Below are 22,812 nucleotides of genomic sequence, written 5' to 3'. Positions count from 1 at the left end.
TTGGTTTTTTGGGGCCTTGGGGGGTTAAAACAAAAGACCCCACACAGGGTGAATCTTGTTCAAGTGCTCTAGCCCATTACAGAGCAAGCCATTACAAAGAACTGAGAGATTGTTGAGGGCAGGGTGCCTGCAGGGCTGCCTTAGGTCACAATGGGACACCCTGGAATGGCGCTCTTCCACAATAAATAGAAAGCTTATTTGTCTGTTTTCACAGATGACTTTAACTAACAAATTGTTGTGCATGGAGTTTTCAAAAGGGAATAAAACAAAAGCAATTACACGAGAATGAGTCAGACCAGTTACATGAATACTATGAATAAAAGATGATAAATTAGTTGAAAACACGTTGGGCCACCTCTGCCCTAACCTAACAAACCATGAAACCCCCCACACTGAGTAAAGCAAGATTTTGTAGCATGCACAGTTTTGGTCCCATGGGGATCAGTCCTTCATGATTAGTTGATCGTGCTTGGCACCTCATAGGATGGAGCCCAAAGTGAGAGAAAATATCCCACTTACACCAGGAGAAATTTTTCATGCATTCTGATTTACTTTTCACTTCTGTTGTTCTATTTTCTTTGTCTGCTTCCTCAAAGAGTGTTAGACTTCCAATTAGTACCATAACATATAGAAGGAAAATGGTCATTTTCAGAGAAAGCTGAAACTGACAAAAACACAGTGCAATAGAAAAACACACACTATGAGACTGCTTTAAAACTAATTCTGTATATTGGGCAGGCTTTTAAACCCAGCCATTCTAATGTTCTGAAGGATTCCTGCGTTTGCATCTTCATAAATTGATGAAGCACTGTACATTTGCTTACCTTTTCAGTGGTACTATTCTACACTTGGCTGATCAGAAATTAAGAGATTTGGAGACTGTTTAATACGTTTTCAGGTAGTCATGAAATGTGCAGTGTTTTGCCAATTTGCTATAAATGTCCATTATTCTTGAAATCAGGTACGTTCAAGCAATGTAAAAGGTTTTATTTTAAACCTATTGTAAGATTTTACAATCATGCTCAACTGCACATCAAGCGTTCTTATGCAGTTACCCTGGAAGACTACAGATAAAATTTCTGTCCCTATCACAATTGTCCTTTACAGTTAACAAACATTTATTTTCGTGCATTTTTAATACGTTACAAGACGTGTCTAGTTTATTTACTTGCTTTTGCACCTCCTTCATTAATGTTAGTAGTTTATACTAGGGCTGTCGATTAATCACAGTTAACTCACGTGATTAACTCAAAAAACATTAACTGTGATTAAAAAAATTAATCATGATTAATCGCACTGTTAAACAATACAACCCAACTGAAATTTGTTAAATATTTTGAGTGTTTTTCTACATTTTCAAATATATTTATTTCTATTACAATGCAGAATACAAAGTGTACAGTGCTCACTTTATATTATTATTTTGATTACAAATATACGCACTGTAAAAATGATAAAAGAAAAGGTATTTTTCAGTTCACCTCATACAAGTACTGTAGTGCAATCTCTTTATCCTGAAAGTGTAACTTACAAATGTAGACTTTTTTTGTTACATAACTGTACTCAAAAACAAAACAATGTAAAATTTTAGAGCCTACAAGTCCACTCAGTCCACTTCTTGTTCAGCCAATTGCTAAGACAAACAAGTTTGTTTACATTTGTGGGAGATATTGCTGACTGCTTCTTATTTACAAAGTCACCTGAAAGTGAGAACAGGCATTTGCATGGCACTTTTGTAGCCAGCTTTGCAAGGTATTTACGTGCCAGATATGCCCCTTCATGCTTCGGCCACCATTCCAGAGGACATGCTGATGATGCTCATTTAAAAAAAAATGTTAATTAAATTTGTGACTGAACTTCTTGGGGGAGAATTGAATGTCTCCCATTCTGTTTTACCTGCATTCTGCCATATATTTCATGTTATTGCAGTCTCGGATGATGACCCAGCACATGTTTGTCTTAAGAACGCTTTCACAGCAGATTTGACAAAGCACAAAGAAAGTACCAATGTGAGATTTTTAAGGATAGATACAGCACTTGACCCCAAGGTTTAAGAATCTGAAGTGCCTTCCAAAATCCGAGAGCGATGAGGTGTGGAGAATGCTTTCAGCTATCTTAAAAGAGCAATACTCCGATGTGGAAACTACAGAACCTGAACCACCAAAAAAGGAAAATCAACCTTCTGCTGGTGGCATCTGACTCAGATGATGAAAATGAACATGCGTTGGTCCACTCTGCTTTGGCTCATTATCGAGCAGAACCCGTCATCAGCATAGATGCATGTCTTCTGGAATGGTGGTTGAAGATGAAGGGACATAGGACTCTTTAGTGCATCTCGCACATAAATAACTTGTTATGCCAGCTAGAACAGTGCCATGCAAACGCCTGTTCTCACTTTCAGGTGACATTGGTTACAATTTGCAGGAGGTAATGCTGCCCATTCCTTGTTTGTCTGAGCGATTGGCTGAAGTAGGACTGAGTGGACTTGTAGGTTTTGAAGTTTTACATTGTTTTGGTTTTGAATTCAGTTATATTTTGTACATAATTCTACATTTGTAAGTTCAACTTTCATTATAAAGAGATTGCACTACAGTACTTGTATTTTTAGGTGAATTGAAATATACTATTTTGTTTTTTACAGTGCAAATATTTGTCATAAAAATAACTATAAAGTGAGCACTGAACACTTCGTATTCTGTGTTGTAATTGAAACGAATATATTTGAAAATGTAGAAAACATCCAAAATATTTAAATTAATGGTATTCTGTTATCGTTTAACAGTGCGATTAATTGCAATTATTTTTTTTAATCACTTGACAGCCCTAGTTTATATACTCTTGCTGTCAGTGTGTGTTATGTACCCCCGTCTATGCCCAGTCCACAGAGAACATGAGTCTGTTATACCAAGAAGCTACAGAGCCTGCCTCTTTCTTTAGCTCATACTGTAGAGACTCATTCTTTCAGTTCTGGGGATCCCTAGTCAATCCTTGTGTTGGCCGAGATGGCAGATGTCACATTTGCACAGCTTTAGGGACAATTTATGTGCTGCTGTACAGCCAAAATGGGTAGGGCTCACACATTTATTTATGATGTCTACAATAATGGTGTCTATTTTTGTTTGACTTTTTAATTTCTGGGCAATAAAAGGGTGAATCTACTTTTTAATTAAAAAAAAATAAAATAGGTTTTGAATATAGCATCTGAAGTTCCATATTCAACAATAGACTGATTATATTGTACATTACATGCTATTTTCTGATAGTTGAGATTAAATAAATCTGTAAGCCACTGTATACTGGACTCCACCTGTACTGCGTACTTGTATAATCTAATTTCCTTTTATCAGTTTATTTTATTAAGGTAATCTGACTGAATCAATAAAAAGATATACACACACATTTAAAATTGCCATTTGACATAATCATATTTATAACTAGACTGTACATTGTTTGTGACTATGTATACACATCTGTTACATTATTTATATTTTTAATTTAGGAAATGCAATTAAAATTACTCCAAGTTCCTGAATGAATGTACTGAACTGTTTGTTACAACTTTGCATGATATCAGAGCCATAACCCTTTGCTCCTGTTTTATAGATGGCTATACAACAGATGACATTGAATTTTACTGGCGTGGGGGTGATAATGCAGTCACAGGAGTGACAAAGATTGAACTGCCACAATTCTCCATTGTAGACTTCAGGCTTGTCACCAAGAATGTTGTTTTCTCTACAGGTTTGTAGAAGGGGAGTTTAAGGGGAACTGTATTTGCTCACTGAAAATAATTTTAGAAATAGATTTGTTGCAAGGGTGCAGTTCTTGATCTGAATGAAAATTTGCCAGGAGTGCTTAGAGAAACAATTCTGAATATGCAAATGAGATATTCTGATGAATTTTCACAGTCTAGTACATACAACATCACTGATGAATTGACACAGAGAATTCCTGTGTGTTTGGCCCTCTTGACCTTTCATTCTAATTAGGATACATTAATCTCTAGCATTACAGCTTGCTCCAGTAAACTATATTGTCTGGCTTTTACAGTAAGGTAGCCCATGAAAGCTGAAGAAATTGGTTGTGCACCTCAGCTTGCTAAATTCTTCAAGACATAATCTACCCACAAGAAAACCCGTCTCTCTTCTCTGTATTTTGGTTGATGGAGCCAAGCTACGAGGTCTTATGCAAATTAGTTCACCTTCTGCTGCACGAGCTTCTAATCCTCGTTGGACAGGATTTTGTAATTCTCCCTTGGTCAACAGTAAAATGATTTTCAGCGGTGCCGGGAAGGCGCTATGCAGCCCAAAATGGGGAAGCAGAATTGGCAACATATGCATTTAAAAAAAAAAAAAAGCCTGATAATATTTTCTCCACATGGGTTGTGTTTTTGATGGCTCTTGGAGCCCTTGTGGATCTGTCCCATTAGCATTTCCCTTTTCTAACTCCACCTTCAAGACACTGGACGGTGCTAACAGAGATGTGCTCCTCGCTTAGGAGGACTGAGTGTAACTCCAGCTGGAGCTATTGAAATAAAAATAGTGTCAATACTGTTTGGTCACCGACCTTCCATTATGATCAGTATGTTTCTTTTATGGCTGAACTTCTCCCCAAGAAGGAGGCTGTCTTTATTATTTGAAGGACTTAAATCTTGGGGGTGTGGTCCCTTTGGGACACAGCACCTAGATCTGGTGTAAATCAGAAGTAACTCCATTTAAGACAGTGTAGTGACACCAACATGAGAGGTAGCAGAATCATACCAGTACTGTTTATTTGACTGTTGTTTCCTAAGTAACTGACACGGCTGCTGTCTGTCTGTAACCAAGTTCAGGAAAGTCCCATTCACTTGCTCATTCTTGGTGAAGTTCAGCTCTGTGGGAGAGACTTATGCAAAGAATGTGTGCTCTGAAATCTTCAAAATAGTGGCAGTTCAGTGTGCATATGCCAGTGAGGGCCCTGTGCACCAGGGTCACTATCACTCTGCCTGAGTAGCACTCCTGCAATACTCCTTAGCACCTGGTGACCTTGAATGCCACGTTAGGTGCGAAGCAATCTTCCCAATCTGAGCTGACATACAATAGCCACCAAAGACTAAAGCCTTTGCACAGTTTGGCACTCTGAAATGTACTTTGACAGATGATTATAGGAGATTTTAATTAGCAGCAGCTGTGAATCTATGTATTACTGACTCAACACCTTTAGTACAAAATACTGTTGAATACAGACTTCATTATAAAATCTGCAGTTGGTTGTCCCCAACTAAGGCAATTCTGCGTGTACGCTAAATCTGTAACATAGGAAACAAGAGTGTAAAACTGAAATGATGCAAAGAATGTTAAGGGTATACAAAAGTAAATCACGGCCATGCCTAAATATTCCCTTTTTAGGTGCCTACCCAAGGCTGTCTCTCAGCTTTAAACTTAAGAGAAACATTGGCTACTTCATTCTGCAGACGTACATGCCTTCCATTCTGATCACTATCCTCTCCTGGGTTTCATTCTGGATTAATTATGATGCTTCAGCTGCAAGAGTTGCTTTAGGTAGGCATTTTTACTCCTATCATGCATTGTGTATTAGTAGAATATATTTTTTTTGCTTCTGGTGTAGCGTTTCGTGCATGATTTGACAAAAAAAAATCTCTGTTGGGTTTCTTTGCCTAGCTTGTTAAGCTTTGTATTATCTGATTCAGCATTTAAATTTTTCACAATTGAAATAAAAATTGAAAGTGATTTAATGTCTGAATTAGCTAACTATATAATCATCGTAATTGGAATTAGCCTGGTTGTCTCAATCAGGTTTTTTTTATTGCACTTGTTTTTAGTCTAAAAATAGCATGTATTTTATTTGTTTCTGCTCATGGCAATCCAGAGCAAGCCTACAAGCCTACAATGTATGGAATATACATTGCTTTTCCTTTTCAGGTGTGAAGTAGATACAATTGTGACAGAGCAGTGCATTTGACTAACCAATCTCCCTTGCCAGGTAGAGGGCTTAAATTCCACAAGCAAAACAATTCTCCTTATTAATGCTGAGAACACTGCTCTTTGTATTAATGTATCTCATCAATTATCCTTTGAGGGTTTGTTTCTATTACACCCCTCATCATGGTATCTGAGCACACATTGCAAATATAAATGTGAATGGTGCTTGCCAAAAATTAACACAAAATCAAGCTCACTCCTGCTGATACTACTTCCATCCATGGAAATCAGAACTGGAGCATGTAGGGAGGAGTGGGTGACAACATGGTACCATTGAATCCAATGGGAATTTTGCCATTGACTTCAATGGGGTCAGGATTTCTTCCGAGGAATTCAAGCCTAAAGACAGGCAGCAAAAAAATTCTAGAGGAAAGCAGTGAGGCAAGACATAGTATGTCTATACTGGCAGCTGATAACCCAGGTAGCTAGGAGAGTCTACAGTTCCCATTAAGAAATCATATTTGTATGAGTCAAGATTACTGTGTATTTGTCTTGACAATTACAACTGTAATAAGTTGCACTAACACCATGCTTTTTAAACAGAGAACAAAAATACCTTCCTAACTTCCCTGCTGTGCTGGCATTTAAAGATTGAGTTATAACGATAGAAATTTAACATGAATATAATCAATGAAACTGTCTTCCTTTTTCCAGGAATCACAACTGTGCTCACTATGACAACCATCAATACCCATCTTCGAGAGACTCTTCCCAAAATTCCCTATGTAAAAGCCATTGACATGTATCTGATGGGATGCTTTGTTTTCGTTTTTATGGCCCTGCTGGAATATGCATTGGTCAACTACATCTTCTTTGGCAGGGGACCCCAACGTCAAAAGAAAGCAGCAGAAAAAGCTGCCAGTGCCAACAATGAGAAGTTGCGAATGGATGTCAATAAGGTAAATTGAAGTGGGGAATATAGTTTAGCCATTCACAGCGACCACAGCTGATTCACTTCTTCCAAACAGAGCTTTAAAAATATCATTTCTTGAGTAGAACATATCAAGTAGGATTCCTAGAAACATGTCTTAGCTCTGCAAAGCATTAAACTTAACTGTCTCAGCAATGCATGCTGCCCTCTAGCTGGTACTATGATTGTTAGAATGTTCTTTTAAAAGCACATACTCGGAATAGGCTGAGCTCAGAAATGCGCTCTCATTCAAAATGGAGGTAGGAAAGCTTCAAAATAAACCACAAAGATTAAGCTGTTCCTTAGAGGCCTTAAATGAGCAAATCCAAAATGATGGCTATAAGCTCAAGTGTTAGAACAAGCTGTATGAAACCTTAGTAACAAACCCCAAACTTGAACCAGATTCCTAAAACTTTTCAGAGAAACTGAAGTGATGGGATGTGGGTTTTCTTTTTTAAAGGAAAGTATTAAAACTTGGTGGTTTTGCATGTTATCAGCTACAAGTGTCTCAAATATTCTTGGCAAAATGCAAAATGACTCAGAATTATGGTGTCAAATTTTTTTATGCATTCAGTTATGAATCCGAAAATGGGCTCATGTTGTGGGGGGGGGAGGGGAGTTGCTAAGATACATGCCTTTTTCAAGTGCATGCATTCCTTTTGTGTAATGAAAATGAGGCCGTTATTCAAAGTAGCAGTTTTGGTAAAATTTCACATAAAGCAAAATTTGGGGGCAAGCACCAAATCATGCCAAGCACGAAATGGCAAAAAATGTTGTGTGTAAATCCACAAAACAAAAATTGTGATTTCTCTCAGAGTTCTAATTTGCGATCAGAAGCCAGATGAAAGACATTTCATCTGGCTTTTCTTTTAATTTGGGGGATTTTTCACTTATGTAACTCAACATGAAACTCAAAGGGTGCAAATTCAAAAGTAGAGGAAAAAGTTTGCATGGATGGAAATGGAGAAGTTTCACACAGCTCTGGGGGTGGAATACTTAATATCTGCCCAGATTTTTATGCTGATGTACAAAGTGTGGGTGTAGGGGAATGGGAAGCGGGTATGTATTTTTAACAGCAGGCACTAATATTCCACTATTAGCTGGCACCTAAAAAAACATTCTTTACTGAATGTTTTCAACTGGAGGATTATATTTCATAGCTCAGATTTCATATACTAGCTATGCTTTTTTTATTTTAACTTTATTTTTTTGTAATGTGAGAGAACCATACGACAACTGCTTTTATCTAATGGGATTGTAGTGTACAAATGAATTAAGGCAAATGCATGAGGACTGGTATTTACCTTTGATGTCACACTCTTACAACTCATCCCATTCACCCTTCATCATTCCAGTGTTCATAATAAAATTCAATTAAAAGCTATTTTAAAAAATCACAAGATTTTATTTCACTTGTTTTTTTTTAAACTGGTTTTCCTTTAACAAACAGAACCATGCCCCACAAAAACCCAACAGGGTATTTTGTGTAAACTTACAATAAAAAGCATTTTTTTTCTTGTTAGAATCTTAGGAAAATCAGAATATATTGTGAACACAACACAGAAAACTGAATAACGTTACAGATCTTAGGGTTCTGTCATCACCATCCAAACTAATTTTGCTCTCAGAAGGCCTTATTCAAAACCAACTGAAATCAATGAAAAGATTCAGGCACATAATCACTGTGATATCATCCGAGCTACCGGGTGCAGTTTGCACTGTATATCTTTGCAGGTCATATCTTTGTACTATCCTCTGTATAATTATCCACACACACACAGCCAGTCACATAATGTTATGACCAGTAACTGTGCCCATTTGGCTCATCCTGTTAATCTCAAAATTCAGGTGCTAACAAGCACATTGATATGGATCATATTCAGAGATTCTCAGTTTTAAACCCTCCATCTCAAGGAGTTAAATAACTTCAGTGAGGGTCAAATTCTTTCCTGTGCCAGAAAGGGGAGGTGTCAGGGGTCAGTTACAGCTTCCTGATTATGACCTGTTTTTGCTGGCCCAGAGTTGAAGCAGACTAGAGTCTGCTCTAGCTTATCCCAGGTGGGAGTCAATGGAGTGGAGTGGAGCTGAGCAGAGCTCCACCCTGCCTCTTCCCTCCAACAATTCGCTCCCTATACAGGGCAGGGAGGGGGCAACTGATGCAGGAGCTGGCTCTGCCAGCTTTCCCTAGCTGAGCTTTTGCCCTTGCCAAGGGAATTTTCAGTTGCCCAGTTACAGCCAGAATCTCTTTTACATCTCTGGAGCAGCACAAAAATTCTGGATCCTTATTGAAAATTTGGCCCATAAACTTTAAATTGTCATATCGCTGTATTACTACAAACATCATAGAGAAGTGGGCTAGAAAGAGGATCCATAATCACTGGAAATGTTGCAATTCACCAAGCTGATTGATTTATATTTTGTAGAACTACCCATTGGTCCAACAAATCTGCAATATATTTCCTCAAGGTTTAACACAGAAACCAGCAGAGGTTCACATTTTTCTTGCTACAACTTCTCTACCCCTAGTGGAAATACTCATCATCCCCTCCATCCTTGAATCCTCCCATGAGGAATCAGTGGAAAAAATGAACACACCTCCTGCTTGCACTGTTGAACTCCCCTGTAGAGTCCTGCGTGGGACTATTTTTTTTTTAATCCCATTCCCATGCCGCCCTGCAATAACCACTCCTGTATTGTTTCTTGCATGTTTATCCTGCTTCCAGCCACTAGAACCTTAGATCCCACAAATCTCACAAGAGAGATGGATTTGCCTCTGCTACTGAAAACAAAAAAACCTCAGTCAGTTTTTATATAGACATAATTTTTACGACTAAAAGAATTAAAACAAATCTTGCTTAAACCGTGTAAAAATACAACCAAAGTTAAAGTAATAGACATCAAATCTCTTTCTATCCCTTGCTTAAATTTAAGTATTAAAAGTTTTAAAGTGTTTTCATGCAAATTATCACAGTCTTCTTTTTTTTTTTTTTTTTTTTTTTTGGCCACCCAAGCCCTCCCGCAAGAAAATACATTTTACCCACTCCTGCTATTATGGCAGCACGTCCTGCAGGACCTGTGGGATCCCAGCAGGACTTGTGGGATCCCAGTCTGCTGCAGGGTTCTGCTCCCCTCCAGGCAGCTGTTCCAGAGCAGGCAGAAACATTGGCAGCCTGGCTTCACTTACTCCTTGATGTCCAGGAGTAGAGAGTTCCAGAATCAGTAGAAAGGCACAGGAGTTCGTTTTTTATGTCCCTGGCCTCCTGTGAATCCCTTGTGATCTGTGTGGAGGTTGGGGGTTCTGAGAGTCAGAAGTATTAGCCTCCGGTTTATGACATTGGACTGACCCCCACCAGCCCTCATCCAGGACTTCCTGTGAGCTTTTCCATATGACAGTGTGGTCAAATCTAATATTTTCAATTATATTTCATACTATATTCACAGTAAATGCCTTGCATCTATTTATCTTTCAGAATTCAGGTAGGACAGAAATGCAGTCTTTCTTTTTTTTTTTTTATTTTTGTGGTCCTATATTCTTTTTGTTTGTGGTTTTTTGTTTTTGTTTTTTTTGTTTTTTTTTTTTTGCAGTGCATAGTTTCAATAATAAAATCAAGGAAAGTTAAAAAGTACACAAGAGCAAGGAAAATTTCACAATAGATTATCTGGAAATATGTAACCATGGACTAGCTAAAAAACAAATCATATATGACAAGCTCTATTTTACTTCTGAGACACTTCAGGTTGGAAAGATCATGTAGATGATCAAGCCCCACCTTCCTGTAGTATGCAGGAATTTCCCTTCTGTATTTCTCAGGTGTTTTGTCCTCACCTGCCTATATTTTAAAGTTGAAGCTTCATCATCTGACCTCGGCAATTTATTCCATGTTTTAACTCTTTTTAACAAACTTTCTCCTCATGTGAAGTCTCATTGTTTTTCTTGTAAGCAATTTCATACTGTTACTTCCAGGTTTGCCTTCCTGTGCTGACTTTAACAGTTCCCATTTCCCTTTATTGCGGACACTCAAGTCATTTGCAAATAGTTAACACATTCTTTCTTGACCGCTCTGTTCCAGGCTATATACGTATATATTTAATGTTCCCAGTCTATCCTCATACCGTGTGATGTTTCCTCCTACCTTTGTCATCTTGGTAGTACCTTCAATTTATTATCCTTTTCGTACTAAAGTGCCTAAAATGATACACAGTATTGCAAGTGCTGATTAGTAAGGATGAATAAAGCAGGAGTATTGCCTCTCTGCACCTTGAAGAGATAATGACTTATTCACCCCAACCTAGTATTATATTGGATTTTATTTTCTAACTGTGAACTCCTCTATCTGGCTAAGAATAGCATTAGAGGTCAATAAACCTTTCTTTCCATTTTCTATGGACATTTAGAATTATTTTATATTTAGAATCATTTTGTCACAAAAGTATAATCTTTCTTTTATTTTAGTGAAAAAATCTCATTTTTATTAATTTGTCCTTACAGTTCCTACAATGCTTTTGCATTTTTCTATGCCACCTCTAGTTTTGACCACCATTCCCTATTCTCTACTTTGTCTTCCAGGTCTTTTATAAAGATATTAAACAAAATGGGACCGAATTCCGATCCCTGGACCCCACTGGAAATCTCTCCCCAACTAGACGGACTACCAATTACGATTACTCTCTGTATACGGTTAGATAGCCAGTTTTTGATCCATTTTAATTGTATTTCTGTCCAAGACATCTTATGTTGGCTCCCATCCCCTGTGATACTGTATCAAGTGCTTTTCTGAAATCCCAGCATAATGTCCCCTGCATTCCCTTCATCTACTAATTTTGCAGTCATATCAAAATAGACTATGAAATTCGTCTGGCAGGATTTGTTCTTAACCCATGTTTAGCCCCAGGACGCTTTTGCTTCTAGATTATTATAATTTTGTTCCCTGTTTGCTTCATTACTTTGCAAAGGATGGATGTGAAGTTTTAAGGGTTGAAATAAAAATGGTACCATGTTGACACACTTCCATCTTCTGGGACCTCAAGGTCTCCACAGCTTATATAGATATTAGCTGATGATTATTACCTCAGTACCCACGTATCCCCCAGAATTCTGGAGTGTAGGTCTGCTTCCCATTAGACTTGCAGGTTCTTCAAGCAACTTTTTGCTCAGTTCTATCTCTTTTAAGTTGTGGATTTATTCTTGCATTGTTGAGCCTAGTAATGTTGTCTTTGTTGTTGTTAAATAGGGTTACTAAATGCATTAGTTCTGTCATCTTCCATCATTCTCACTGATTTCCTGACTGCTTAGCAGAATTTTCATTCTGGATTTGTCTTATCCTTGATATAGCTTCTAGCTCTGTCCCCATTAGTAAGCAATATTTTCTACTGTCTCTTCCTTCTCCCATGCAGGACATGCAATCCTGACTGGATACCTCTTGACTTTCTATTTCCAGTATAGCTTCTTTTTAGCCCTGAATTTATCCAAGCAGCCTACGGTTCGCCATGCTGAGCTTCCATCATTATGTCCTTCGGAATTGTCAATATTTTCTCCACAAATATTCTCGTTAGTACTCCATCCCACTTGACTCAGGCTAACTCTTTTAGTGGCTTCTCTGAAGGTATAACAAACCTTGAACCTTGAAATGGCAATAATAATGATTAACTAGCAAAACTCCCTCATTGCAACATGATGATTTAATGGATGTTATAGATGGCACAGTGAAGCATATAGTAAACATGCTGGGCTAATTGCAGGTCTGGTCTATGCCCTTTTCTTCCATAAACTAGTGTTCAAGGGCCTTGTGTGGCTTCCCTCCCCATTCTGAACTCTAGGGTACAGATGTGGGGAGCCACGTGAAAAAGTCCCTAAGCTTATTTCTACCAGCTTAGGTTAGAAACTTCCCCAACGCACAAATCTCTATTTGTCCTTGGACTGAGGTATGCTGCCACCACCAAGTGATTTAACAAAGAACCAGGGGAAAGGACCACTTGGAGTTCCTCTTCCCCCAGCAATCCCCCCAAGCCCTTACACCCCCTTTCCTGGGGAGGCTTGAGAATAATATCCTAACCAATTGGTTACAAAATGATCAAAGACCCAACCCCTGGGTCTTGGAACAATGGAAAAATCAGTCAGGTTCTTAAAAGAAAGATTTTATTTAAAAAAAAAAAGGTAAAAATCATCTCTGTAAAATCAGGATGGAAAATACATTACAGGGTATTCAGATTCAAAACACAGAGGATTCCCCTTAAAGTTACAGAAAACAGGAATAAACCTCCCTCTTAGCACAGGGAAAATTCACAAGCAAAACAAAAGATAAACTAATCTGCCTTACCTGGCTTACCTATACGGGTTGCAATATTGGAGACTTGGATTAGGATGGGTTGGAGAAGATGAATTTCTGTCTGGCCCCTCTCAGTCCCAAGAGAGAACGGCCACAGAAACAAAGAACCCAAAACAAACCCTCTTCTTCCCCCCCCCCCCCGACTTGAAAGTATCTTTTGTCCCCATTGGTTCCTTTTGGTCAGATGCCAACCATGTTATTTGAACTTCTTAACCCCTTACAGGTAAGGAGGAATTTTAGGCTACCCTTATGGTTATGACAGGCCTTGTCAGTAGAAATTTTGCCTGGGGGAGACTGTAGTGGTGGAAAGCACTGTGAAGTACCTTTCACCAACAGGGTAGGGAAATGCTACCTCAAAACTGTGAGGCACCACAGGCTAGGAAGAGGAGTATGGGCAGTGCAGCAAGGGGCGTATATTAGCACAGAGTATTTCTGCTACAGCTTTCACAAAGGGACTCTTATTTAACAGAAAGCTAATGCTGACAGTTTGGATGGAGCACTGAAATAAAACAGTGTTTTTCTTAACTTCCCCAGGAGTGACTATACCTTCCTCACCAGGGTATTACTTGATGCTGGCAGGTACAGTGTGTATGTCCCTGAAGCCAGCCGCATATGTGTTTATGCAGTCACTTTACCTCAGTATTTGGTGCTATACCTTTTCTATTGCATAAACACAGTTCGCTCATACTTCACTTAGTCATTTTCTAAATTAAAATATTTAATTTTTCTTTGCAGTCACAATGTTTTTGTTTATTAACATGCTGAAGGGTCCGACATAGTCCTATGTAATAATGTTGGCAGTCCTTTGTACATTAAGCCACATTATTTCAAGCAAAAATTGTAAAATTTTATTGAAGAACCCTGCTTCTTTAAAATCAACATTTTGCTAGTTCAACTCAAAATAATAATTTTAGTTTTTCAGTGTTCAAAACACTTTTTGGACAATGTGATGTGTTACCAAATGTGCTGTTTCACCGTTTATACAATTTATTTATATGTAAAGCCCAGATAGTCCCAAAACAGGTTTTACTTTAGATGAAGGGAGACTGTAGTGAGGAGGAATGGAGAATGGCAAGGGCATTTAATATCTGCTATATCACACATGCCCCTTTGCCCTGTGCTTTTGGGGGCACTGAGCACTAACAACACTCTAACTGCTAAATTTTCAACTAAAACATTTTTTACTACTGTAGAAAGATGAGTGTTTTTTGTTTTTGTTTTGTTTACACTACTACTAAAACTGTATTGGGAGTTATTCTTGATGCTGAGCCTGAGGCTGCCCTCCTTGCTGAATCAGATTATGGGATCTGTCATAAAAATGGACAGTGATAATAAAAGCACCATAAACAGAAAAGCCCAGTATTGACCCCACATCTTTCATCCTAAATTTGCCATTCACACATCACAGAAGAACACTTGAAAACCAAATTTAAAAAAAAAAACCCTCTGCCCCGTTCGCATTATTTAGGAGTTTGATCTGAATGCAATTTGAGAAAGTTCCAATCTCAGCTTGTGGCCTTTTATAGAAGTGATCAGAAGGTGACTTATCTCTACAATCCATAGTGATATTCCAACTGACATCAGAATAAAGGCCAAGTCAGACATGTGGGGTTTTCTGTCCGGGGCTGTGATCCTCCCAATGCCATCTTTAATTCATTTAAGAACAGTGTGCAGACACTCTACTTGTTTAAGGCACATCAGGCTACTTACATCATCTAAGAACCTGTCATCCAACACTGACCCTAAATTAAGAAACTAGCCCGTATAATTCTTATGCATTTCATATTTGTATTTCAGATTTTGTTACAGCAGACACAACTATGCCAAACAAAACACTAATACAGTCAAGTGTAAGAACTTTTGGCATATCAAGCTTATTGCAAATAAAACATAGGGGGACCTCTGCCTAGTTACAATAGGGAAGGGACTGGAAACCACACTGCTAGATTCTGCCTGGTCCTACGAAAGACTTCAGCCTTGTGACCTTGAACAAGTCATTTGCACCTCTTTAAAATCAATATAATAAACCTTACCTTTCAGGGTACTGTGCATAAGAATGTTGAGGTTATTGGCTGAAGCAAGGACCATTAATATTATCATCATAAAGATGTACAAGAATACCACATGCGAACTTATTTCCTCATGACTCAGTGATGTCTGAAACCTTTAGAAAATCTGATTTTTTGATCAATTTGTTTTGAGTATTTTTAAGGTTTTAATTATTATTTTAATTGAGAGAGAGAAATATATTTCAAGGAATCCAAAATTCAGGTCATGCGCATTAGGATAACTGGGATTTACCTATATGTAGTTTTGATGAGAGAGAGATTTGACATTTTTGAGTCCATCTTTTCCGAACACCAGTTACGGAAAAGGTGTTGCTCTTACTGCTCATGGCCATTCCACAACCGTCCTCCTTCCCCATTGTTGGAGTTTCCAGCAAGAAAGAACTGAGGGTGGGGAGAACCGGCAGTGCCCCTTATACCACACCACTCTAGGGGGTGCCAGAGCCAGTCCTCTATGGATACTGCTGAGGGAAAAACTTCCGGCACCGGTGCATGTGGTGAGCACATACACCTAAGTTGAATGGACATGAACAACACATCTCGAAGAACACCAGTTATGGAAAAGGTAACTCTTTTTTCAAGTACACAAAAGGTTACAAGGAGGAGGGAGAAAATTGTTCTCCTTAATAATGATAGGACAAGAAGCAATGGGCTTAAACTGGAGCCTGGGCAGTTTAGGTTGGACATTAGAAAAAACTTCCTCCCTGTCAGGGTAGTTAAACACTGAAATAAATTGCCTGGGGTGGCTGTGGAATGTCCATCATTGGAGATTTTTTATGGGCAGGTTAGACAAACACCTGTCAGGGATGTTCTAGATAATATTTAGTCTTGCTGTGAGTGCAGGGAACTAGACTAGATGTTCCATCGAGGTCCCTTCCAGTCCTACAATTCTATGATTTTCAGTAGTGGAAAGTACTGATTCTCAGGAGGGCCTTAATATGCACTCACATTGCAATATTCCATGTTGACCTATTCTGCATGTGTATTATTATTATTATTTATTATTTGTATTATTGTAACATCTAGGTGTTCCAGTCAGGGCCAGATTTCCAGTTAGGCACAGTAGGCACGTGCCTAGGGGCGCCGGCATTCCAGAGGCGCCTAAAAGTTAAAAGTGGGTTAAAGTTTCATTTTTTACAGAAAACATGAAAGTCAGCGGTAGGCCAGGGGGGTGCTGAAGATGTTGTTGTGCCTATGGGCACGTAAGCTGTAAATCCGGCGGACCCCATTGTGTTAGGCACTGTACAAACACAGAACAAAAAGACAGTCCTTGCTCCAAAGTTGTATTATATTAAATGGGAGGGGGTAAAAAATACAACCCTGTGCTATAACGGTTAAATTCACCCAGAAGCTTAAAGTTGCCAGACATTCTTTTGGGCACTGCTGCACTTTTAATTGTTGGCTCACACAGAATTCTTTAAATGGACAGGGAAAAAAAAATGGAAGCAGGTTCCTGAATGAGAGTCACCAGGCTAGAGCGAGAGTAGGCTGAAAAGTTGGGGTTTTTTTAAACTCTTTATATTATTTCTCTTTTTTATTTCTTACTTCCCAGTTTTAAATATATTATCGTGAAATCAGTCTGAAACAGGACAAACAGCTACATTAATGCAGCATTAAGGTTACCTATTATATTGAAACACAAAGGGCCAGATCATCCTCAGTCTCTCCTCAGTCCCCACCGCCTGCCTTGAAAAGTCATGGATGTGACTTTTTTTCACTGAAATGTCCATAGGGATTTCTTCAAGGAGATTACCTTGCAACATGCAGTCAGAATGGAGGCAGAGGGAATGTGCTTTACCTTCCTCTCTCCCAGTAAATATGGCGGGGCCTACTCTCAAACCTGATGGGTCCAGAGTCCCTCCACATAAAGGCCCTCTACTCCCACACTGGCTCTGATCCCAAAATGGGCTTCAGTTCCCTAACTGCCAGAGACTTCACAGCCACAGCTGTAAAATAGGTTTTTGTACCATATGACATATGCCAAATATATAGTGTGGTGTGGCATAACAATTTTATCAGCACTCATTTGGGATGACCTGAATAACCCATGTATTTTCCAGATGCAAATTGAAAATATTGATACCCCTGTACATAATAATTGAGGGTGACAGTTGTCTAATAAACTGTTAGTCATTTTACACTTTTTTCCAAGACACACAAATTTTTTTTGTTTTTCTGGGATTAAACCCAATATGTTCTTAAAATACCTGGAGTGAAGATGTTGCTATAGAATCCTATGTTACACGTGCTCTGTGTGTGTGTGCGCGCGCGCATGCACATGTTTTCAATACACTGTCATTTATAGATATACAATATATAAATGCACCTACACACGAGCTGGTAAATAAACAGAAGAAAATATCCACCAAAAAAAATTTTTCCCACCCTATTTTTTGTTGATAATTTGCATTTTCTGGAATTTACAGAGTGGCTATATACATTAGTGTGTGTGTTTGTGTGTGTGTGTGTTATAACTAATCTGAACATAAAAAAATTCAAATTTCCAACTGAAAATGGCAAAATGGGGCAAAACAGTGTGTTCCCTTTCTTTACCTACTTTAAAATGAGTGTATGTATAAATCTAAATATATAATGTACTTGGATATTTTTGACATCCATGCAGAATTTTACTTGGAAAAAAGCCGAAAATGCCTCTCTTTCTTCTGCAACAGAAACCCTCATTCAGTTCTTGTCGTGCATATTTCCCCCAAACATGCCCTAAAACTAGAATATCAAGGTACAGGTAAGCCACACATTATGTTCTAATTCTAACAAATTAAATGATAGAGGAGCTTTTCTAATTACTTTACAACAGAGCACTGCTAATTTTAATGATACCAAATAATCAGTGAAGCCCACAGCCACGGCCAGTTTTTCTGACCTTGAAATTACTCCTTTATTCATTTTCTTTCATTTGTGTTTACAAAGACATTTCTAGCTCCTTTGTTGTGAAGATAACCTTCAAAAATATAAACATTTTCCTGTGGCTAGAAATTTGCAAATAGTTCTCCATAATAATCATGAATGAAATTCTGGCCCTGCTGGAGTCAAGAGAAATTTCACCCCATTTCTTATTCATAGTCTTTGCCACTGCTTCTTAAGGCCAGTGACACCTGTTCCTCCCTTAAGCTTTGAGTTGGGCGTCAAAGAATCATAATTCTGACACACTCCAAAATCCTGAAGTTTAACCTACATCCAAGCAACTATGTCGTATGAAGGTGAATGGAACATGCCATGCAATCTTCTCTCCAGTTTCTTATCTTCCAAGTTGTGATTAAACATCCCCGTGTGCCTGAGTGCTTGCCCCTTAAGGCTTCATATATTTGACTTGACTTCATGTAGGAAAAGTAGTTTGTCTACATTTTACAGCAGTTTGTTTTGAGAATGGGCTAGATATGCCAAAACTTATTTGCATTATGTTGACTGTCTAGCTTGTGTATCAAAAACGCAACTATTTCCAAATGATGGCGTAAGATCTTTGTGTCTATCTTTTCAAATTGCTACCATCAGTTGTGATAAAATCCAGTATTTCCAGCATATTTGGCTTTTCAGGAAACATTCAAAGAGCTGCAATAGAGGATTTCAGTTATAAATGTTTGGAGATAAGCCATTTGGCGCTCTTTCTATAGTGGCTTTTGGTGCATGCTCCTCATGTTGAGGTACTTCATAAGCTTAATTAATAGTAGGATCCCACTAGTGTAGACCCTACTGAGAGGAAGTCTGTGAGAGGTTTGCCTTATGTACAAAAAAACATTTCAATATGCAAGAAAAAAACAAATATCTTTAAGATACTGAAAACATACATGATACATTTTTGCACATGCTTCCTGTTCATCAGCTTGTTTCTGTCTTAGTTAAGTCATAAGCCTCACAGCTAATCATCATCTGAAATGTTTCTCACTCCCTCCTCCCCAGGCTTACATTGTCAATTAGACTTCATTTCTTTTTAAAGGAAATAAATTTTTTGCTCTTAAATTATTATCAAGGGTAATGTTGTATTCAATGAATCTGCCACTTAAAAATGAACTGCAAAGATTTCCCTCACAACAAAAGCATTTTTGTATGATCCTCCCAAAAGGTAGACCTATGTAAATGTGATTCGAATAAGATGTGTGATGATCTCCCAAAAAGAGTGAGAATGACCGCACCGCACCTGAAGCGGAGGCAGGGAACATTGTCTGGGCTTGCTGAAGGAAGGCAGCAGTGCTTTTATGTGGGGGGAGGGAGGAGGTCAGAAACTGCTGCAAAAGGTGATCAGTGGTCAGATTTGTGGTGCTGACTCACTCCTCAGGAATCTGAGATCAGAAGGCCCTGGTGTTGGAAGCCCTTTTTCCACACAGCAGGCAAGGCAGCAGCCGCCCTCCCTCCCCGAGAGATGGCTAATATCAGGTTGAGTTAGGACATACTGTGGGCATTGTGCTAGTCGCTCCTTTTTAGGGGGGCTGGGAGGGAAATTTTCCCTCACCACCAGATCGGCTTCGGTGGAGTGAGGTTTTTCGCCTTCCCCACAGTGGGTGTCAGGAAGAAGAAAAGGTGGTAGGGTATATGTCACAACTTAATTTGTAAGGGTGGGGCAGATGTCCAGTGCAGGTACTCCATAGGGAAGGCATCCAGTGACTAGATGAATGGCCTAGTAAAGGACTTAAAATCCCTTTTCTTCACTACGTCCTAAATTTCTCAACATTTTTATAGTTTTGCTAAAAATTTTCATTATTTTGAAATTTTAAAATTTTCAGTCAGCTCTACTCAAAAGCTTCCTTATATATTACTTCAGATAAAGGTTTGTTTCCTTCCCTCCCCCATCACACAAAAAAAAGTGTCCAATTTAAAAAAAAAATTCAGATAGTTCAGACAAGTCCAATTTTAAACTTCAGAACCTTCAGATTAGTTTCCAATCAGGAAAAAAAAATGTCTATGCTGTATGCACATTTAAGAAAATTTGGTTCACAGGTTTTTTTGTTTGCTTTAAGCTACAACCAATTCAGGTTAGAATGAAATGTTTTTTTCCACTTCAATTATGGTGGTTTGTGATGTCAAATTTTTACAGACATCCCATTTTCTCTGCACTCAGATTTCTTAAAGAGGTGGTGATTGCCCTTAAATACAATCAATGAAGTTCTAATAACATTTTTCAGATGCATACTTTCTTTTTCTTTTAGGTTTCTAAATTGCAGTGTAGCTTAAATAATGTGTATTTGGTAATAATAGGTATTTAACTTGCCAAATATCATTACAGAGATTTTAAAAAAGGACTGTTTGGTGGGTGTGTGTAAGCTTATTCCTTTGAGATAGCTGAAATACATTCACTATTGTTTTCCTATATATCAGTTCATTCCTGTGTTGTCTTACCTGCTTTGCCTTGTAAAATTCCTTCCTTCTCCTAATGAATCTTTCTTCCTTCACCTGAGGATTCATAATACCTAACAACTATTACACACATTACTACTGTAGATTAGGGGGTGAAGGGTAATATTTTAAGCCCCGATTCAGGAAAGCACTTAAGTCTATGCTTAACTTTAAGAATGTGCTTAAGACCCATTAAAATTAAGCATCTGCTTCAGCGCTGTCCTGAATTGGGATGGTTTCCTGATTCAGGGATTTAGTTGCAGGTTACAGTCACCTAAAGCTGCTATATGGAAATGGAGATTGAACACACAATTTAAAGGTTTTGTTTATATGCCTAGTCCCTCCCATTCTGCTAGGGGATAAGGTAGGGCTAAACTTTCCCTGGCTAAAAGTAGGGAGGGAGAAATTGTATCCATATAGACTGCTCTTCATCCTTCTCTCCACTGGATGGTTCAGGTGCCTGTGTCTATTTACTCCTGGAAATAGGTATTACAAAAATGGTATTACAAAATGGCTGCTGTAAACTAGAGTCTAGGGACCAAGACTGGATATAAGGAGACCAAGAATCACATCTCTGGCCTTTTCCGACAGTGTTCTCCACATTGTAAGCCACGGAGCAAATTCAGCTTCTGATTCAAAACCCTTTGAAATTAATGAGTCTTTCCATTGACTTCAGTGGGCTTTGGCTCAAACCCTGAGGGAACATAGAGTCAGGTCTGGAATGTAGATGTTGTGTGGAAATGTGAAATTGTGGAGTTTGCTGAGTTTTCTTTTTTTAACCCCCATTGGTGAAATTAGGCCCCTGGGAATTTTGGTGCAAGTAATTAGAGATGCGTAAAGCTCAGCAGTCTTGGTTCACATTGGTTTTTTCAGTTTGTTTTCAAAGTTTCCTATCTGTTTTCCTATCAGTGTGAGTTAAACCCCATTGATTTACTTTGAGTTTTAGGATTTAGATAAACCCAAGAACCTGAAGGAAATCACTACTGACTCTGCAGAGTTTTGTTGAATTTCCATCTTGCCCTAAAATCAAACAAAATCACCTGAAATCATAACTCAGCCCATGTTTGCTCACATCTCACCTCAGGTTAACTGCAAAGTCTGTGAACTTCTCACATTTCAAGTTGTTACAAAATCTGAACCCAGGAGAGCTTTGCCTAGTGTCAGGTTTCTTTCTGAACAATTGCTATAGTTCTGAAAGTAAAGCTCGCTTTCTTCTATGGGGGCACAAACACCCATGTGCATGTTTAGTGGCACAGTTCCATATTTGGAGATTTTGAAATATTGACATGCATTTTGAAGTGCATATACAGTTAGTTTTAGAAGCACATTTACCACTCCAGAACAACTACATATAGTTTGGCTGCCATTTGTAAACCATTAAATTTTTTTGAATATTTTCTAGAGTGAAATTAGAAAGACTAATAAACTTCTGAACAAATTAGGTAATTTTGCTTTTCCTGTCCTGGCAGAGTGGACCAATTTGGCTTTGGCAAATTTGGCAGGGCATACCCTTACCTAATGAAATTGTACATAATTTCTATGCATTTCTCACCTATGTTCTTGTTTCACCCAGATTTCACTGAAATACCAGCCATCATATCTATCTTATACATTTCTTCTGTGCCACCCTGTCTTTAAAATGAGCAATCCGTATCTGCAAGTATCTATACTATATAGATTAAACAAAAATTTTGTTTGAATACCAGAAAGTAAAGATGTCAATGATATTATGTGTTTTGAATGGCTAAGTTATCCATTACAGATAAATAAATGTTGAATACAGCAGGAGATAATACTCCAAAACCAAGTTACTGATTCCCTACCAGCATCTAGAGAGAAGAGTGATTGTTTGTGGAAGTGTATCCTCCTAAATCTATATACCCATGAGAATGAATGTAGAAGTTGTACATTTAAGATATTGTACATTGGATAATTAATAAGTGTAACAGGAATTCCTTTAGCTAGCCATCATTTTGGAGTTTCTGTGTAGCAGGGAGAACATACAATGGTAACATTTAAACACTCTCTTCTCTGTGTATTTCTTTTGTTTGGGAGGCCATCAGAAAAGATCAGTAACCTTCTTATAGGGCTCCAGGGTCATTTTTTCTCAGCTCGACCTGGACCTACTATGAACACCATTTATGCCATTTATTTTGCCATCCTCCTTATTAGACTGGTGATGA

General features: G+C 38.3%; 1 protein-coding gene across 5 annotated transcripts in view; it reads left to right on the top strand.

Annotated features, from left to right (window-relative positions):
* Positions 1 to 22,812, top strand: part of GABRB2 (gamma-aminobutyric acid type A receptor subunit beta2) — a 300,429-nt gene that overhangs the window by 268,121 nt on the left and 9,496 nt on the right. For 3 of the 5 annotated variants that reach the window (XM_074960637.1, XM_074960638.1, XM_074960636.1), the window contains 4 exons: positions 3,604 to 3,741; positions 5,388 to 5,540; positions 6,636 to 6,880; positions 11,459 to 11,569. In XM_074960637.1, the coding sequence (XP_074816738.1) occupies positions 3,604 to 3,741; positions 5,388 to 5,540; positions 6,636 to 6,880; positions 11,459 to 11,569 (647 nt within the window). The remainder of the gene's footprint in view (positions 1 to 3,603; positions 3,742 to 5,387; positions 5,541 to 6,635; positions 6,881 to 11,458; positions 11,570 to 22,812) is intronic. The other 2 variants (XM_074960639.1, XM_074960640.1) reach the window with 1 other exon arrangement.

The sequence above is a fragment of the Natator depressus genome, chromosome 8 (genome assembly GCF_965152275.1).
Source record: "Natator depressus isolate rNatDep1 chromosome 8, rNatDep2.hap1, whole genome shotgun sequence".
NCBI lineage: Eukaryota > Metazoa > Chordata > Testudines > Cheloniidae > Natator > Natator depressus.
The sequence above is the reverse complement of the archived record's forward strand: the minus strand, read 5'-3'. Positions and strand labels throughout refer to the sequence as shown.